Consider the following 15754-nt stretch of genomic DNA (forward strand, 5'->3'; position numbering starts at 1 on the left):
TCAAAAGTGCCTGTTCCGGTGGAAAATTTACTACAAATCAAAAAAATACGACCAAACAAAAAAAACAAAGTCTCAACAGAAAGCAGAGAAATCCATGGTTCGTCGTCATTTGCCGGTGAGAAGTTCTTTAGAAATATAAAAATACGCCTAACCAAAAAAAAACGTTGAGCCCAAATAAATAACGATAAAGCACAACGTTGTATCGAATTAGTAAGGGGTGCCTTCAATGAATTCTACTTCTACAGTCGATCGATCGATAATAGCTAGGGGAGCGTAACTTTGCCACATCAATGGTCCCGGGGGCAAAGGGTCTGTTTCGGCATAACAAATTTCCATCCGAGGCCTATCTTCTGTTGAAGTACATACGTTAAGAATTTATTAGTTCTTTTTCAATCACTGTGAAATACATCAATAATATGAAATATTCCATTATAGCAAAAACGACTTGTAACAAAGTTTGAGTTTTCGGTATTTATCTTAAAGGTCATACGACAATGACTACCGTCAGGATGATGATTTAGGTGTTTGTCGCCATTCATCGTAGGTTATCCTTCCTTTTTTTAATAATCAGTGAGCTCGTCTAACTCTATCATAGGATCGTTGTACGTTCCGTGCGCGTGTCATTCCTGTATCGTTTTGTTTGTTCTATACGGTTGGCAATTGATTCGCGTGTTGGTATAATCCCAAAGGAAAAATAAACTTTACTGCACTCTGCTCGGGGACTGGAGAATACGGTTTGCTTAGCAAACAGTCTATAGTAAAAATATAACAACTTTTTTCTTATATGGACCTAATACTATGGGCGCAAAAAACACAACAAGGTCTGACTGCACTTGGTAAAGTTAAACAGAAAATATACTTATATAAAAACATAACCATTATGAAATACACATACGAAACTTAAAACATAGGGACTGAGTACCTCACTAATAAGGTTTTAGTTTGAACGCAAATTGCTTATAAGTGATTTCGCGCTAATTTGAAAACTGAGCTGCTATACACAAAAATCATAATATGTAATATCAACGAATCCTACATTTATACTTTCCTAATCTTTCTGTCGCCCTTTGCTAACTTAATATTTTGCCAGTGCGCAAAGCTTCGGCCTTTCGATTTTCGTTTTTGTTGAACCCTTTTGTTCTATAATCAGTACGGGTTGCTCTTAAAAATACTCACTTCAGCAAATTGGTTTGATAAATAACATCAATAATAACTAATTTTAATGTTTTTTTCCTCTTCTCTCTGATACACTTAATTGTATAATTTTCCCTAAAATTCTGTATGGCAGTCTGTATGGTGCAGGGGTTTTATATCTATATTATAATAATGTACCGACAGTTTCAGCTTTGTGTTTATTATCGTACTTTCGTTTTGCTTCGCCGTCAACTGGCTTCTTCTATCTGCTTAACTATGTAAATATCTCGTATAGGTATAATTTCGAAACGACGCAAAACGGCTGATGATCTGTCGTTATTATTTTTTCCACCGGTTAAAAAAACTCGATCCTAAATATTTTCTTGTAACATTTATAAGTTTAAAAAATTCTTCTCGACTGTTTTCTCTCTGTTCGGTACTTTGTGTGTGATTTTTTTTTTTGTTTTAGACAACAACGGTCATAAGGCTTAAACTGTATGTATATGTATAATTTGTAATTGATCAATTCTCTACGTTTCCGCGTTCCGATTGTTCTTTTTCCTTTTTTCCTACCTTCGTCGGTCACTCTAGTATCGCCAATCGTCCCTGGATGTGAAACCGGGTAAGCTCGCATGTTTCAGAATTTGTGATTTTGTATTTAATAATTGTGTATCGGCAGATTTGAATGAAGAAAAAGTGTAAAACATTATAGATTTCTTTGCTCGTAATATTCATGCATTTTGATTTCACAGCTTTGTCAAAGTTAAAATTGGAAAAATACATCGAGAAAAAGCTGAAAAACACACGTCTATAAATCTTTGTTGCAGAAAATCTGTTAAAATCGAGGTGCGTTGAGAAGTTTCTTAAAAATGTTGAATTTTTTTATCTAGCTTGATTTTTTTTTTCTGTATGTTGTTGTTAGTTTATCTAAGAGTCAAAAAGTGCTATGTATGCGCAGTAATCTGCTTAAGGTGAAATCGGTTGCCCGTAATCGGCGATTTAGGTTGGCTTAGCTAATAGAGTTGGCTTCCATAAAAATCGATTCATGTTGCAAACCGAAACGAACGAACAAAAAAGAGAACGTTGGTCGGCGATGTGGGTTGTCCGGGGATGATGACAATTAACGAAACATTTCGAGGGATCATTCGGAAGGGCTATTCCGGCTCAGGTTCCGACCAAAACCACACCATAGCTCAAACTGGAAATGGAAGAAAAGAAGAAATAAAGTTATTTTAATAACGGTAGTCTCTCTTTTAGAAGAAATTTGAAAAAAAAAACTAATTAAATGAGGTACAAGCACTAGTACAATCTTGTGTGATTTTTTGAATGAAATTTGTGTAGAGTGGATCTTTAACACGAACATCAAATCCGTATTGTTGTATGGGTGCGAAACTTGGTGCACATATGCGGTGACGACGTGAAAACTGCAAGTATTTGTGAATCTTTGCCTGCGGAATATCACCCACGATTGGTGGCCTGGCAGAACCATCTTTGGCGGCGTACAGAAGAACGGAGTGTGGAGGCGAAGGATGAACCACGAGCTCGCGTGACTGTACGGCGAACCCAGTATCCAGAAGGTGTTGAAGGCTGGCCGGATACGTTGGGCGAGATACGTTGCGAGAATGCCGGACGACTGTCCTGCAAAACTGGTGTTCTCTACGAATCCGGTAGGAACAAAACGAGCGGGGGCGTAACGAGCAAGGTGGTTGTACCAAGTGGAGCGTGATCTGGCGAACGTGGGGTGCCCGAGGAATTGGAGAACGGTTGCCATGGACCGAGTGAATTTCAGGAATTATGTTCGTCAAGTTATGTCGTGAGACTATGTAAATAAAATGATGGCCTGGCAAAAGGCGCTAGAAATCGAGATTCGAGAACGTATATATGAGTGGAGATGGATTGAGCACACGCTACGAAAAGAGGAACGCGAGATTTGCAAAGAGGTGTTTGACTGGAATCCAGATGAGCATCGAAGAAGAGGCAGACCCGGAAGCCGTAAACGAAAACGTTGGCTGGCAGCAAGTGAAAACGCTGGTTCCCGACAATCGGCGCCGGACCCTTAGGTAAAGCTTAGTTCATTCAGAAATGGGTGTATCGCGAAAGCCATTCGTTTGATCGAAAAACTTTCTATGAAAGAAATGAAGGTAACCTAGCGGCGTATAAAATCTTGAGCGGCCTTCAAGTAACACGGACTATTACCAGCCGAGTAACTCAAACATATCTCAACGAGATATTTATATCTTATCCAGTAATAATTTTTTACTCAAAGTTTTAGATTTTAAGTTTCATCAATCTGGATTAAATTTTATTTTTTTTATGAACTTCTTGAATGGGTTCCGTATGAGGAAGCAATTGGAAGTTGCTTCCTGAGCCGATTCAACGAGAATTATGGAGAACGCCAATGAGGTCATGTGAAGCATATGTTCAAGTACCTCCGAGGAACTTCAAGCTGACCAACAACCTCACTCTCTGACTATCATCCAATACGTGGATGGGTTGGTTTTAAAATTGATGGAAATGAAGAGAAAATATTTTGCAGCCATTCGGTATGGCCGATTATGATACAATAGAAACTCATATTGACACAAAAGATAGCCTACCTGCATCGAACGCGTTCGGATTGATGTAGCTGATGAGATCGTTGTCGGACATGATGGTCAGCTCCTGGGGTATGTTGGCAGCGGCGGCAGCCTGTTGTTGCTCCGGGCTGCTTACGGTTGCCATCAGCTGATCCGGAGCGGTTGGGGTGGCAGCCTGGCTTGATTCTACCTGCTGTTGCTGCTGTTGTTCTTGTTGTACCTGCATCGGAAGCGAAACCGTGGTATCCATGGGTTGTTGGGGTGGCTGCTGCTGCTGCTGCTGCTGTTGCTGATTCATCGGATTTCCGATGTCCATTTGCTCGGGTAGGGCTTGCTGCTGATGGTCGCCGCCGCCACCGGGTGATGTGTGTAGGTTTTGATGAGATGCCGCCGCCGCCGCTGCCAGGTTTAGCATAAGAGATTCTGCCGCGGCTTGCTGTTGCTGTTGAAGGCTTTCGGTGAGTAGGTTCTGTACCATCTGCTGTTGGTGGTGCAGTGCGTTGTTCATGGATTCGGGGGCCCCCATGTTCGTGGATTGGCATTGAGGTAGAAGGGTCGTCGTTGGAGACAGGAGAGATTGAGACTGCGGCGAGCATGAGGTAGTCATCATTTCTTGTGCATTCATCGAGATCAATGCGTTAATGGTTGTTTGAGTGGCCACCGAGGGTTCCTGGGAGGTGAGAATTTCGGCGGCAGCGTTGAGGATGATATCCTGCACCGCCTGGGTGGTTTCTTTCGGTTGCTTCTCGATCATATTGGCAGCAACGGCTGCCATGTTGTTGAACATTTGATTGGGGAGTAATCCGGTACTTTCGGAGGCGGCTGCTACTGCTGCAACAGCAGCTGCAGCCGTGGCGGCTACTGTTGCGTTTGATGGACTACAGATCATCGAGGTCGGTGATACGGTGGGGTTAAGGATGATATCGGGAGATATCGAGTTGTGGGGGTGAGGACTTACGTCAGCCGATCCAGAGGAAGCCGAAGATAACACTAGATTGGCAGCAGATGATACGGCAATAGAGTTCTGAGAATTCAGCATAACGTCCTGGGACAGGGGAGAATTTCCATTTCCAACATCGCTGTGCAACATCGTTACTGAAGCACTATCCATCATGACTGATTGTTGTTGATTACTCACGATGTTGGCCAGGGTCGATTCGATTGCTTGCTTTTCCAGAGCTCCTTGTTGCACTGCTGCACTTAACATCCCTTCGACGTTAAGTTGGGCCTTCAATTGTTCAACCTGGTTCATACTGCTGTTAGCAATCATCTGCTCAATTTGGTTCCTAGCCGTTGCCGAGAGTTGCTGCTGTTCTTGTTTAATACACAAATCCATGACCTTAAGCTCACATGCTGAGGGAGAACTGGACGAGTTGCTTATTTCATTTGTTTCCATCAGGGTGCTCAAACCACCGCGGAATCCTACCAGTCCAGATACCGCACCACCCACGTCCATGGCACTGTTTTCATTGACAAGCATTGACATGCTGGAGCTGTCTTCCATCAAGTCCATGCTCGGCTGTCGAACACTGCGTCGTCGATACAGTATGTGACTGTTATCGATCGAATTATCAGTCGTGTCTGGAAATCTATCCAGCGAGTCTTCGTTCAGCGGACTTTGACTGTTTTCGTCCACTAGCTCGGACTTGAAGTTGGGTGGTGAGGAAATGTTTAGTTGCTCGGCCAGAAGCGAAGATCTTCGTCCTGTGACGACGACACCGCCACCAAAGGGTAGCACATTGACCGGTGGAGGCATCATGCCCGTGTCCAGCTTTTCCTGCACCGCCGATGAGAGCTCCGAACCCCACAAGAACAATTCTTTCTTGCCATCTGAGGGGAAAAAGAATACCAAAACAGAACAAGAAAGAAACAGAGAGAAAAAAGAAACAATTCGTTACTTTATGAAAAGGTATCAATTGGTTTGCTTATGATCTAGAAAATTTCGAAACTGAAACAGAGTTCAACTTAAAAGTTAGGCAACGGTGCAACCGCCTTATCTGGAAGCGCTGAAATAAGCCGAAAACAATTCATTGATCCCAGTTTTTTATTTTTTCGCTCGCTCACACAACTTTTCCACACCAGAATCTCGCTCACGCTTAAACGAAGACGAACCTAGCTTAGTGCAAAAATTGTGTTATAAGAGTACTTCAATGAGCTGATCATTGAAAAAAAAAGTTCTTAAATGCCGATAGTATCAATACTTTGTGCATCTCTATTTTTGATGTTAAAATTTTGAAACAAATGTATTTAAATACTTTGTAAAAAGGGCCTATCTTCAATCAAACATCACAAGTGGACAGCCATCTGGAATAATCAAACACACTCTCTTTCATAAATCGTATAACGCAACCTCGGTTACTGCCCTGAAAATAAAGATCGTTTGAAATCATACTCTAAAGGGTTAAAAAATGGTTTGATTCCCTGGTGGCGTTGAACACAACAGCCGTAGTCTGGAACCCTTTTCTGGAACAACGAAACATTTCTTTTCTATTGGTTCTGTGTTTCCACGTGAGATCGGCATCAGCATCGACCGGTCACACCTTCGAAGTTTTTCTAGTGATGACTGCTCCATTGTGGGGGCGTGTGTGTGTGTAGCTTCTTGATGAGAAATTGTATCAAGCGAAGGAAAGAAAAGAGCAAATATAGTAGTGCCAATATTCCTCACTCTTCAGCCCGTTTTCCCATAGGGAAAGTTCCTCATAGAAAAAAAATGTTAATGTAGTAGCTCAGGCCGGAGCGATTCTTAGGCCGATGACATAGTGAGTTCAATGCGATGCGAACCGGCTAATGCGATTGAATCGCTTTAACCTGACATACTTGACGCGGCGAAGCAGATGTCAGTTTGTTCCGCCGCTCGAGTCTGCATTGGCTGCGTCCGTAAATTCGCATTGCATCGCTCTCACTATTGCCATATTCGTTTTCATCTGGTGGAGAGATGGTTGTGCACCGACTGCTGTCATCTTCATATAAAAAAAACGCTTTGACAGCACTTGGTGCACTACCGGTGCACCACCAGGATGAAAACGAATATGGCATATGTCATCAGCCTTACAATGAGTGATCAATATTGAAAAACTATATTCGAAAGGATTTGGTATTGGATGGATCTTCAAACACAATGATTTTGACGGGTGATGGACATGTGTGGAGATGTTGGAATAGGAAAAACAAACTGGACCTTTAGGGGTGTGTACCGAAGAAAACTGTATCGTACCAGGAACGAAAATTCACTCTATATATGCTACAAAATAGAGAGATTTGAAGAAATTTAGTTGGTAAAACAGATAACTAAACGAAACAATCATTGTGGGTTAAGAGAAGGGAAAAAAACAATTGATGATAGGCAATGAACAGAAAAAAACATTATTTGGATTTGGTATGTTTGATCAGTACCCTCTTGTTGAGTCTAACACACAGCGGCTACCGGACGGGAGTCGGGGTCTGCGGCATCCGGAAACCAGATGGAGGCACATTTTTCGGGCGTGATGTTGGTTCACACGATCGGGATGACGGGAGGACACAGGTTTTTACTTTCTCATGGTTTTTTTTTTATTCGGATTGGCGGATGTGTGTGTGCTTGTTATCGGTGGGTTATCGGTTAAATTGCGCGCGGTGATCGAATCTGGTTCTCTGATTGTTTTATTTTGGATCCCTCGAATGGTTGTACATAACTTGACACGGCTTGAGAGCCCTACTACTTGATGCATGAATGGCATACGATTGATGGCGCGCGAATATGACTGGCAGCGCTGATTCATTTTTTAACTGTTGGTCTTAACATCTCTAGCACAAAACTATTTTGAAAGTGCCACCACTTTTGTATGTTTGGCTAGGTCATTTTTGCTGAGCCGCGAGGGATTCACTCACATGCCAGAATAACCGTTTTCTTGGGTTCCGCTTGATTCACACACACGCGCGCACTCATTCACGGAATTGGAAGGAGCACACAGTCACAACCTAGAACTAAGAGGAAAGGAAAAAAACCATGGAAGTCAAATGTGTGAGGAATACAATGTATTTTTTTTTGAATGACTATAATATGAATAATGTTAGTGATGAAGAAAGGATCATGATTTCTAGTTAGTATCTAAGTATCTACTTAAAAACTACTGCTGGCAATGTGTGTACGGGTTTCATATCTTGAAAACCTCAATAACGTTCTATAGAACCTAACAGTCTTAAGTCAAAGCCGGAGTCTAACTATTTTGCGTATTATGTTTACCAGACAGAAATTGAGCAGGAAAAAAATCACTCACATTAAAACTGCTGGAATTGTTTACAACTTTAAATCCTTCAGTTCAATTGCAGTTTCCTTCGATTACTGTAAGTTCGCGGAATACCGTTCTGCCTTTTCTCTACTTGGCGCATCCTGCTGTTAGCTGACTTTGATGCAGCCGATTTCTACTGAGTACGATTGCCATCAACCGTTGGAAGCTATCGGATGAGAATAGTCAACCCGAACGATATTCGCATAATCTATGACTGCTTGTATTCGTCAGAGAAACCTGTTTGGGGAGTTGCATAAAACTATCAAAAAATGGTCGTCCACTGAGTACCTGCTATCGCCATCAACCGCTGGAAGCTATCTGGTGAAATATTAGGCCCTAACGTTATTCCCATAATCTATTATTGATCGTTTTCTTGTTAGGGATCGCTTAAACAAATGCAATAAATTCCGGACTACTCCACATGTATAATAACAAGGGGCAAAGTGCTCGAGTTTGAGTCACATAATATTTGAAATAAAATTTCTTTAGGTCATTATTTTTTGGAAACTTTAAGGTGTAATATTCAGGCAAAAAGTAGTCGATAGAACTGCAAATATTGTAAGTCTTCAACCACGACAACCCCAGCCGAGAAAAGAAGGAAGACAGTACCACGAACGAGGTGGACTAATCCTGTTGATTAGAGTGCTTCCGATGCCACGATAGGCGATGCCGTGCGTGGGTAGTATCCGAGTTGTGTCGTTTGCTACGATTTTTTCACCAACCCTCGACAATCTCCAATTGATGAAGGGTGGCATAATTGCCAGAAACTATCCGAGGCTTGCCGTCATGAAATTTGACGAGACGCGTTACTCGACTCGGAAAATAAGCCCCACAGCCTTGAGTGATAACGAGAAGACGTCGGACCTCGTGTCGTCCGTCAAATGAGAGCAGTATGAATAGCAAGTCCGATTTATTCCATGTTCAACCCCTTAGTTCGTCAATGAGCAAAATGTCTATGGATGATACTAGGAATCAAATGATTACTAAGCTGGGATAATGTCGATGATGGTAACCCGCATTACCTGTGCCTCGTTAAAAGATTCCAACATCTTTCCACGCGCTGCGTGCTCATCTCTTCTCCGTGTGTTACTGTCTCCCGCGGACGATGATGATGATGATGATGAAGCGTTGTCGTCAGCGACCGATGATTGACAAATCTTTCAAACTGCTTCACTGTTCACTCTGCTTTTCCCTCTCTACTCAATATCTATCTCTAGGTTTAGAAGAATTAAATGATCATACAGAACCAATATTGTTGTTTTAGAAAGTAATGTAGGAAAACGAAATATGGAGTAATATGGTGATTGATCAATGTTAAAATCAGTTTTGTGAAGGTTGGGAGGAACGTCTTGGGTATCTCCGCGTCAAGGCCAATTTTGCCTCTGGGTTTATTTAGGGGTACCAATTTGTGATGAAACGGTCTCTCTCTTCCTCGGTGAAAACATTTTTCCCTTAACCTTGTTTTGTCGTGGTGATATTCAACAATGTCTAGGTTTTGTAAATCCTAACTACATAGAACCGATCAAATCAGTTTAAAACGTTGCTCATTCATCCATCCAAGGCGAACAATTCCGAACATTCAATCCTTCCCTTACTTAGCTTCTACCCTAGAGCTGTTGAAAACCACTGAAACATATTAAATTTTTTTTTTTTTGAACACTTACAATTCAATGCATTCAAAATGAAAGAATACAACTATGTATTGTAACATCAAAGCTAACAGATTCAAAAATAAATTTTATGATGAAATAGTATCAAATAAGTATTTGATTTATGCTTATGATTCAATTTTGCTCAGTATTTCTGAAATCTAATGCTAACTTACTACATTCATCCTCAATCTCTTCCAAAACCATTCACACACGGCGTTCTCGCATTGTTTAAACCGGTTTGATAGATTTTGATCGTTCATTTAGATAAGTTTATTTTCTAAATCAAATTATCAAAAAAAAAATCCATGAGATAATCTCGTTCGGCTGCACGAATAGCGATCCAGTGAATTCGCTACGCCCTAACGAGAGCGCTAAATGTTTGATTATATCAATGAAGATGTATGTTTGTGATTGGAACGAATCGAGATAAAATTTCGTAAAATAAACATCTTACAGGCTTCGCCCCTCGACCGATCAAAGGCCACAAAATCTCCTCACAAACATACCTCTCGGTATTTTCAAAAGTTTTAGTTCGTGTTGACTAATAACGAAAGCTCAAAGTCTCGCGTCTCTGTTGCGACACGGACTTGCTGCCGGTTAATTTTAGTTCGCTTACCTTCACTGGTGTTGCTACTAAAGCTAGTGTTTAGAGAATTGAAGCTGGCGGCGCTACCACCGATGGCATCGCTAGAACCTTCACAAACTACGTTTTCAAGAACACCACCACCACCACCATTCGCTCCCGCCGTTGCTCCACTAGAACCAGACGTTGTCAACGAACTGCCGAAGAAAGGACTTCCACTGAGCGGACCTCCCGCCATCGTAGTGGCCGCAGTTAACGGCGTGTGTTGTCCCTTAGGGGTATAAGTGAAGTTGTGCGAATCACTCCTCTTGCCGGCCGATATAATGAAAACCTGCACTACCACCGGTTCCTGAATTTCCTGACTAACGTAGGGCGGCACGGTGCAGATGAGATGGGTCTGTAAAATAGCATTTCAAATTTTAAAATACCTTTAATTTAAAACAGAACATACAAGATAACAAACCTGCTGCAGATACTCCTTGTCCGGTACCACCGATTGTTCCCATGGGATCACACTGATCTGCTGAGCCGAGCCGGAACCGAGGGGTGCCTTGCGACGCTGGAACACCACCTTGGTATCTTTGAGGAAATTTTTCCCGATGATGAACAGCTCCAAGCCGCCCTCAACCGGGCAGGAGATGAGAGATTTCTTACAGATTTCCGGTATCCCCGGTGGTTGAGCTGAAATTGTTAAAAACATATTTTTTTCGATGAATAACGAGCAAAAAAAGATTTTAGAATTATGATGGAAAAAATCAATTAATTTCTGACAACACATAATTGTAAGTTCACAGAATATGCTACTGTCACATTCTTTGAAAATTTTTGGGTGCAAAATTTAATCCTAACGATAGTCGATAAATATCATAATCTCAATTGGGACTGACGAGGACTTTTTTCTCAACATGTTGTTGGTGTTATACGAGCACGAGACACGGATATTGCTCGAGGAGGACCTGCGCACACTCTGAGTATTCAAGCGACAAGTGTTAAGAACCATCTTTGGCGGCGTGTAGGAGAACGGAGTGTGGAGGCGAAGGTTGAGCCACGACCTCGCGCGACTCTACGACGAACCCGGCACCACGAAAGTGATGAATGCTGGATGGGTACGCTGGGCAGGACATGTTGCGAGAATGCCGGACGACTGTCCTGCAAAAAAGGTGTTCGCTACGAATCCGGTAGGACCGAGACGAGAAGGGGCGGAACGAGCGAAGTGGTAAGATCAAGTGGAGCGTGATCTGGCGAATGCGGGATGCCCGAGAAATTGGAGAACGGTTGCCATGGACCGAGTGAATTTAAGGAATTATTCAGGTGTCGGCATCCCAGAAGAAGAGATTGATTACGTCGATGAACTGCTTGAAAACATCAACGACCGTGGGCCCATCAAGCAAGACCGATTTCACGTTTCAACCAACCCTGAATCGGCATCGAGATGTTCAATACGCTTATCCAGTTCGTGGGGCAAAAGTCCGAACCGTTGGTAGAGGAAGTACGATCCAAATGTCCTTATGCTTTCCAAAGTTCCATTGGTCGTCGCACCAAAGTGAGCCTGTGATTTAGGCTTCAGTCACGCTTGGATTATTAGTTGGTTACCCAGGTGATAAATCGTTTTTACGGATTACAGTCACGCTCTGTGAAGGTCAGCGGAACATCGACAGAATGGTAGTCGGCATTTTTTTCGTATTTTTACGACATCATGTTCGCTGAAAAAAAAAACTCAAGTAGAGCACGCTCGCACCTTTGACGCCGGCTTCGAACGAATTCGAGACTTCAAATTTTTCTTTCGCTAATCAAGTTCTCGGGTCACATCATTGACAAGGATGATCTTCATCCTGATCCCGATAAGACGCATGTCATTCCTCTGGTGTTAATCCCTAAATAGAACATTTATAAGCCATAAATTACACCGATGTTTCGATGAAAACTTGCCAAAAGGGTTTCCTCCTTAACCTCAACAAATCAATATGCTTCTGAAGAGAGGACTCCTGCTAACCTGAGAGTTCGTTGCAGATGATGTATTTTCGCCATTTATTAATTCGCCAATAACCTATTATTTTGTTGGAGTGCAACGCCAATGTGAATACATTTTTAACTACTGATCGTATTTGCCTACAGGACGCACCAGATGAAGGATGGGACAAGGTTCAAAGCTAGTATTGGCCGATCATGCCGCAACATGGGTTTGCGGTAACGAGGTGTCATAACACGGGTTTTCACATAAAAAACAGCCTTGAAGCTTGCGGGCTTGTTGTCTGACTTGTTCTTTGTTCCCGGCAATCTAAGCCAAGGGGCCTATTTTTTTTCAACAAAACCTCTTTAAATTATCTATGCGGACTTGTATCCGGATCGAATTTGTTTTCAAAAAATTATACTTACTGCAAACAATCGGTTGTGAGCACACCTGCAACCACTCGAGGCCACCGTCCTCCCGGGCGATGAGCGCACGAAAAACCATCCGACAACGGGTGGACTTCTTCTTGGCCCGCGCTCCGCTCTGATCCGGAAAGCGATGCTCCACATCGACATTTCGCTCCTTCAGAATACCGACGCAATCGCACGTCACCGTCATATCGTTCTCGGGCTTCATGTCCACCTCGATCACCATTGTGCCCTCGAGTTTGCGCTCGACGCAGGGCGTCGAGTTCTTCCCGGACACCTTACACGCCTGATAGAACATGTGCGGCATCACTCGGCCTACATCGGTTCCGATGAAAACCTGCAGTGCGGTCGGTTTGTGGTGACCCATCAGCCGAACCACCGGAAAGCCGTTGCCGCTGCGATCCTTGACAGCCCCCCGGGAACCCTCGGTCTGGTATCGGGCCCGGTGCTGTTGCTCCGGCTGGGTGAGAATCTGAAGCTGGATTTTGCCATCCCGCGTCGAGCTGGTCAGCTGAGATTGAAGTGATGTGACGATGCTACTACTGTTGGCGTTGCTGCTGCCAGGAAATGGGGTCGCTGCTGCGGCTGATGAACCCGTTGCTGTTGCTAGGGCTCCTGGGACGAGTGGCGGTCGCTTACCCGGCAATCGATTCAGGCTTCGTGATGGCGATGATGTCATAACTCTGTCCGGGGAGGAAGAAAGATAACGGTTAGAGAAGGTTGTAAAAACGGAACAGGTGAAACTCCTCTTGGATATTAACATAAGATCTACAAATCGGCAAAATTTAAAAGGTTCAACCACCAGAACAAAAAAGGGTAATGGGATAAACGAATCAGTTTTAAACTAAATAGAAGCATATTAATCACATGGAACCACTACAAACTAAGCAGAAGCCAAGTTAATCGACACTATAAAAGGTGAAGCGAGCTAAATACTGATACTGATTGATTGATCTAGCTAGGAGGAGATGGCGAGTTTTGTTTCTCGTAAGATCAGATCTCTACAGGGTGAGTTGAGTTAGCTAAATGGAGCATGTCAATCTAGATGATGACCATTTAGGTGCGCACTATAGTTAGTAAGTAGTAGTTACAGCTGGATACATGTAGGTATGTAGGTTAGGGTGGCAAATGATGTTTAGAAAAGTTACATCATCGAATTTGAAAAAAAAAATACCGTATACATTTTGTTAATTGATCCAAAAAATCGACCTGAGCAAAATAACAGCTTTCTCTGACTTGTTTTAGGGATGCCTCAATGCGCTCAAAGTTTCAATCTTGACCCTCAAAAATCATATAAGATAAGATGGAAGTTTAAAAACAAATTGGCCGAAATTTTACATTCTACATTCTTCTACATTTACAAACTGCGCAGAATTAGGGCCAGTCACGGCACATGGAATGTTTGAGAATTGGTTTGTAAAATCAATCACAACTTGCTCCCAACCACATCTGAGCCATTTGAATGCTCAAAAGGCATCATAAACATAATTTTCCACTAGCCAGGTCCATTGGCATTCCACTAGGATGACCCTCATATTACAGAAAACCACGAAAAAAATCAAAATACAAAACTTGATAAAATTACAAAAATGTAACAAATGACAAAAATTATAAAATGAAAAAAAAAAAATAATTCTAAAGTTTCCGAAGTAACAAAAATGGACAATATTTTAAAAAATTACAATAATTACAAATATGTATAAGTAACAAAAATTGAAAAATTACATTTTTGACTCTATGTCATTTCCCAACGTTTTGTATTTTTTTTTTTTTGTTCCATTTTCGTCATTTCCATCATTTTTGTATTTTTGTCAATTTTTCAATTTTTGTTATTTTGTAATTTTTTGAACTTTTGTATTTTTGCTTTGTGAAATTGTAATTTTCGTCATGTTGTTTTTGTTTTGTTTCAACCATTTTAGACGGTATGTAATTTTGGCCTTTTTTTCTTCATTTTTGTAGTCTTTTAAGTTTTGTTTTTATTTGTGTCGTTTCTGTCCTCTTTGTATTTTCGTTATTTTTCATTGTTATTTTAGGACATTTTGAAATTTTGTGATTTATTTGATTTTTCTAGTTTTTGTCATGGATCGATTAAGTTTTTTGTCATTTTTATCGGTTCGTTTTTGCAATTTTACAATTAATTTCCTCTTTTATATCATTTTATTTCATTTCAAAAGACAAAAATGAAAAAAAATTACAGAAATTTGGAAAATTATAAACAAGACGTAAATGACAAAATTTGCAAAAATAACAAAATTGACGAAAAACTTGAAATACAAGATTTTCCAAAGTGACAAAAACTTTAAAACTGCCAAACATAACAAATGAGAGGAAAAATTCAAAAGAGATACAATTTACAAAAACAAGAACAGCTTAGAGTTACAAAAAAAACTTAAATATGTATAATAAAATTTTCAAAAATAAGTCATTTTTCGACCTTTTTTTTACTAAAAAGCATTTTTGAATTTTTTATGATTTATAATTTTTTTTGGATTCATTTACGTCTTTTTCATCTTTTTCGTCGGCTCTTTGTACCTTGTTTCATTTTTGTTGTGTCATTCAAGTCGATTTGTAAATGTCATTTCAGTAAGTTTATTATTTTTTTTTCATAATTCTCGTTTTGGGTTTTTGCAAATATATTTTTTAATCTTTGTCTGTTAGCCATATTTTTCACTTTTGTGTTGTGTTTTTTACATGATTCGATTTTTTTTTTAGTTGTTGTTATTTTTCACTTTTGATGAATTTATGTAATTTTTATCTGAGCAGTGTATGTTGTTCTTGTATTTATTTTGCGATTTTTTGGCATATTGTTAAATTTTTTTTTTATTGTTAATTTTGTCACTTTAGTCTTTTTGGTTATTTTTTCTTTGTTTTTTATCATTATTTCGTTTTTTTTTTCGTTTTCATGAGATATCAAAGAAAGAAAGAAAGAAAGAAAGAAAGAACATAAGCTGAAAATATCATGAATGTTACGAAAAAGCTACAACGGCTCACCGACGGGATTTGAGCTCCCAATTTCCGCTTCAGTGCAAAGGCACGTTAGCCAATTACACCACGATGAACGCGACGAAGTAGGCTCATGTTTTTCTAATACTTTCCATCACCTTTGAAAATGTGAAAATTATCGGGTACGAAGATGTACCAAGACGAATTCAGAACATTAGA

At 40.8% G+C, this 15754-nt stretch overlaps 1 protein-coding gene across 4 annotated transcripts in view; it reads right to left on the reverse strand.

Annotated features, from left to right (window-relative positions):
- Nucleotides 1-348: 348 nt before the first annotated feature.
- The window catches only part of LOC129739243 (nuclear factor of activated T-cells 5), an 88207-nt gene continuing 72801 nt past the window's right edge, over nucleotides 349-15754 (reverse strand). For all 4 annotated transcript variants that reach the window (XM_055730668.1, XM_055730666.1, XM_055730669.1 and 1 more), the window contains 5 exons: nucleotides 12590-13275; nucleotides 10677-10894; nucleotides 10247-10610; nucleotides 3732-5540; nucleotides 349-2332 (listed from right to left, as the gene is read on the reverse strand). In XM_055730668.1, the coding sequence (XP_055586643.1) occupies nucleotides 2328-2332; nucleotides 3732-5540; nucleotides 10247-10610; nucleotides 10677-10894; nucleotides 12590-13275 (3082 nt within the window). In that variant the 3' untranslated portion in view covers nucleotides 349-2327. The remainder of the gene's footprint in view (nucleotides 2333-3731; nucleotides 5541-10246; nucleotides 10611-10676; nucleotides 10895-12589; nucleotides 13276-15754) is intronic.

The sequence above is a fragment of the Uranotaenia lowii genome, chromosome 1, assembly GCF_029784155.1.
Source record: "Uranotaenia lowii strain MFRU-FL chromosome 1, ASM2978415v1, whole genome shotgun sequence".
NCBI classification, from domain to species: Eukaryota; Metazoa; Arthropoda; class Insecta; order Diptera; family Culicidae; genus Uranotaenia; species Uranotaenia lowii.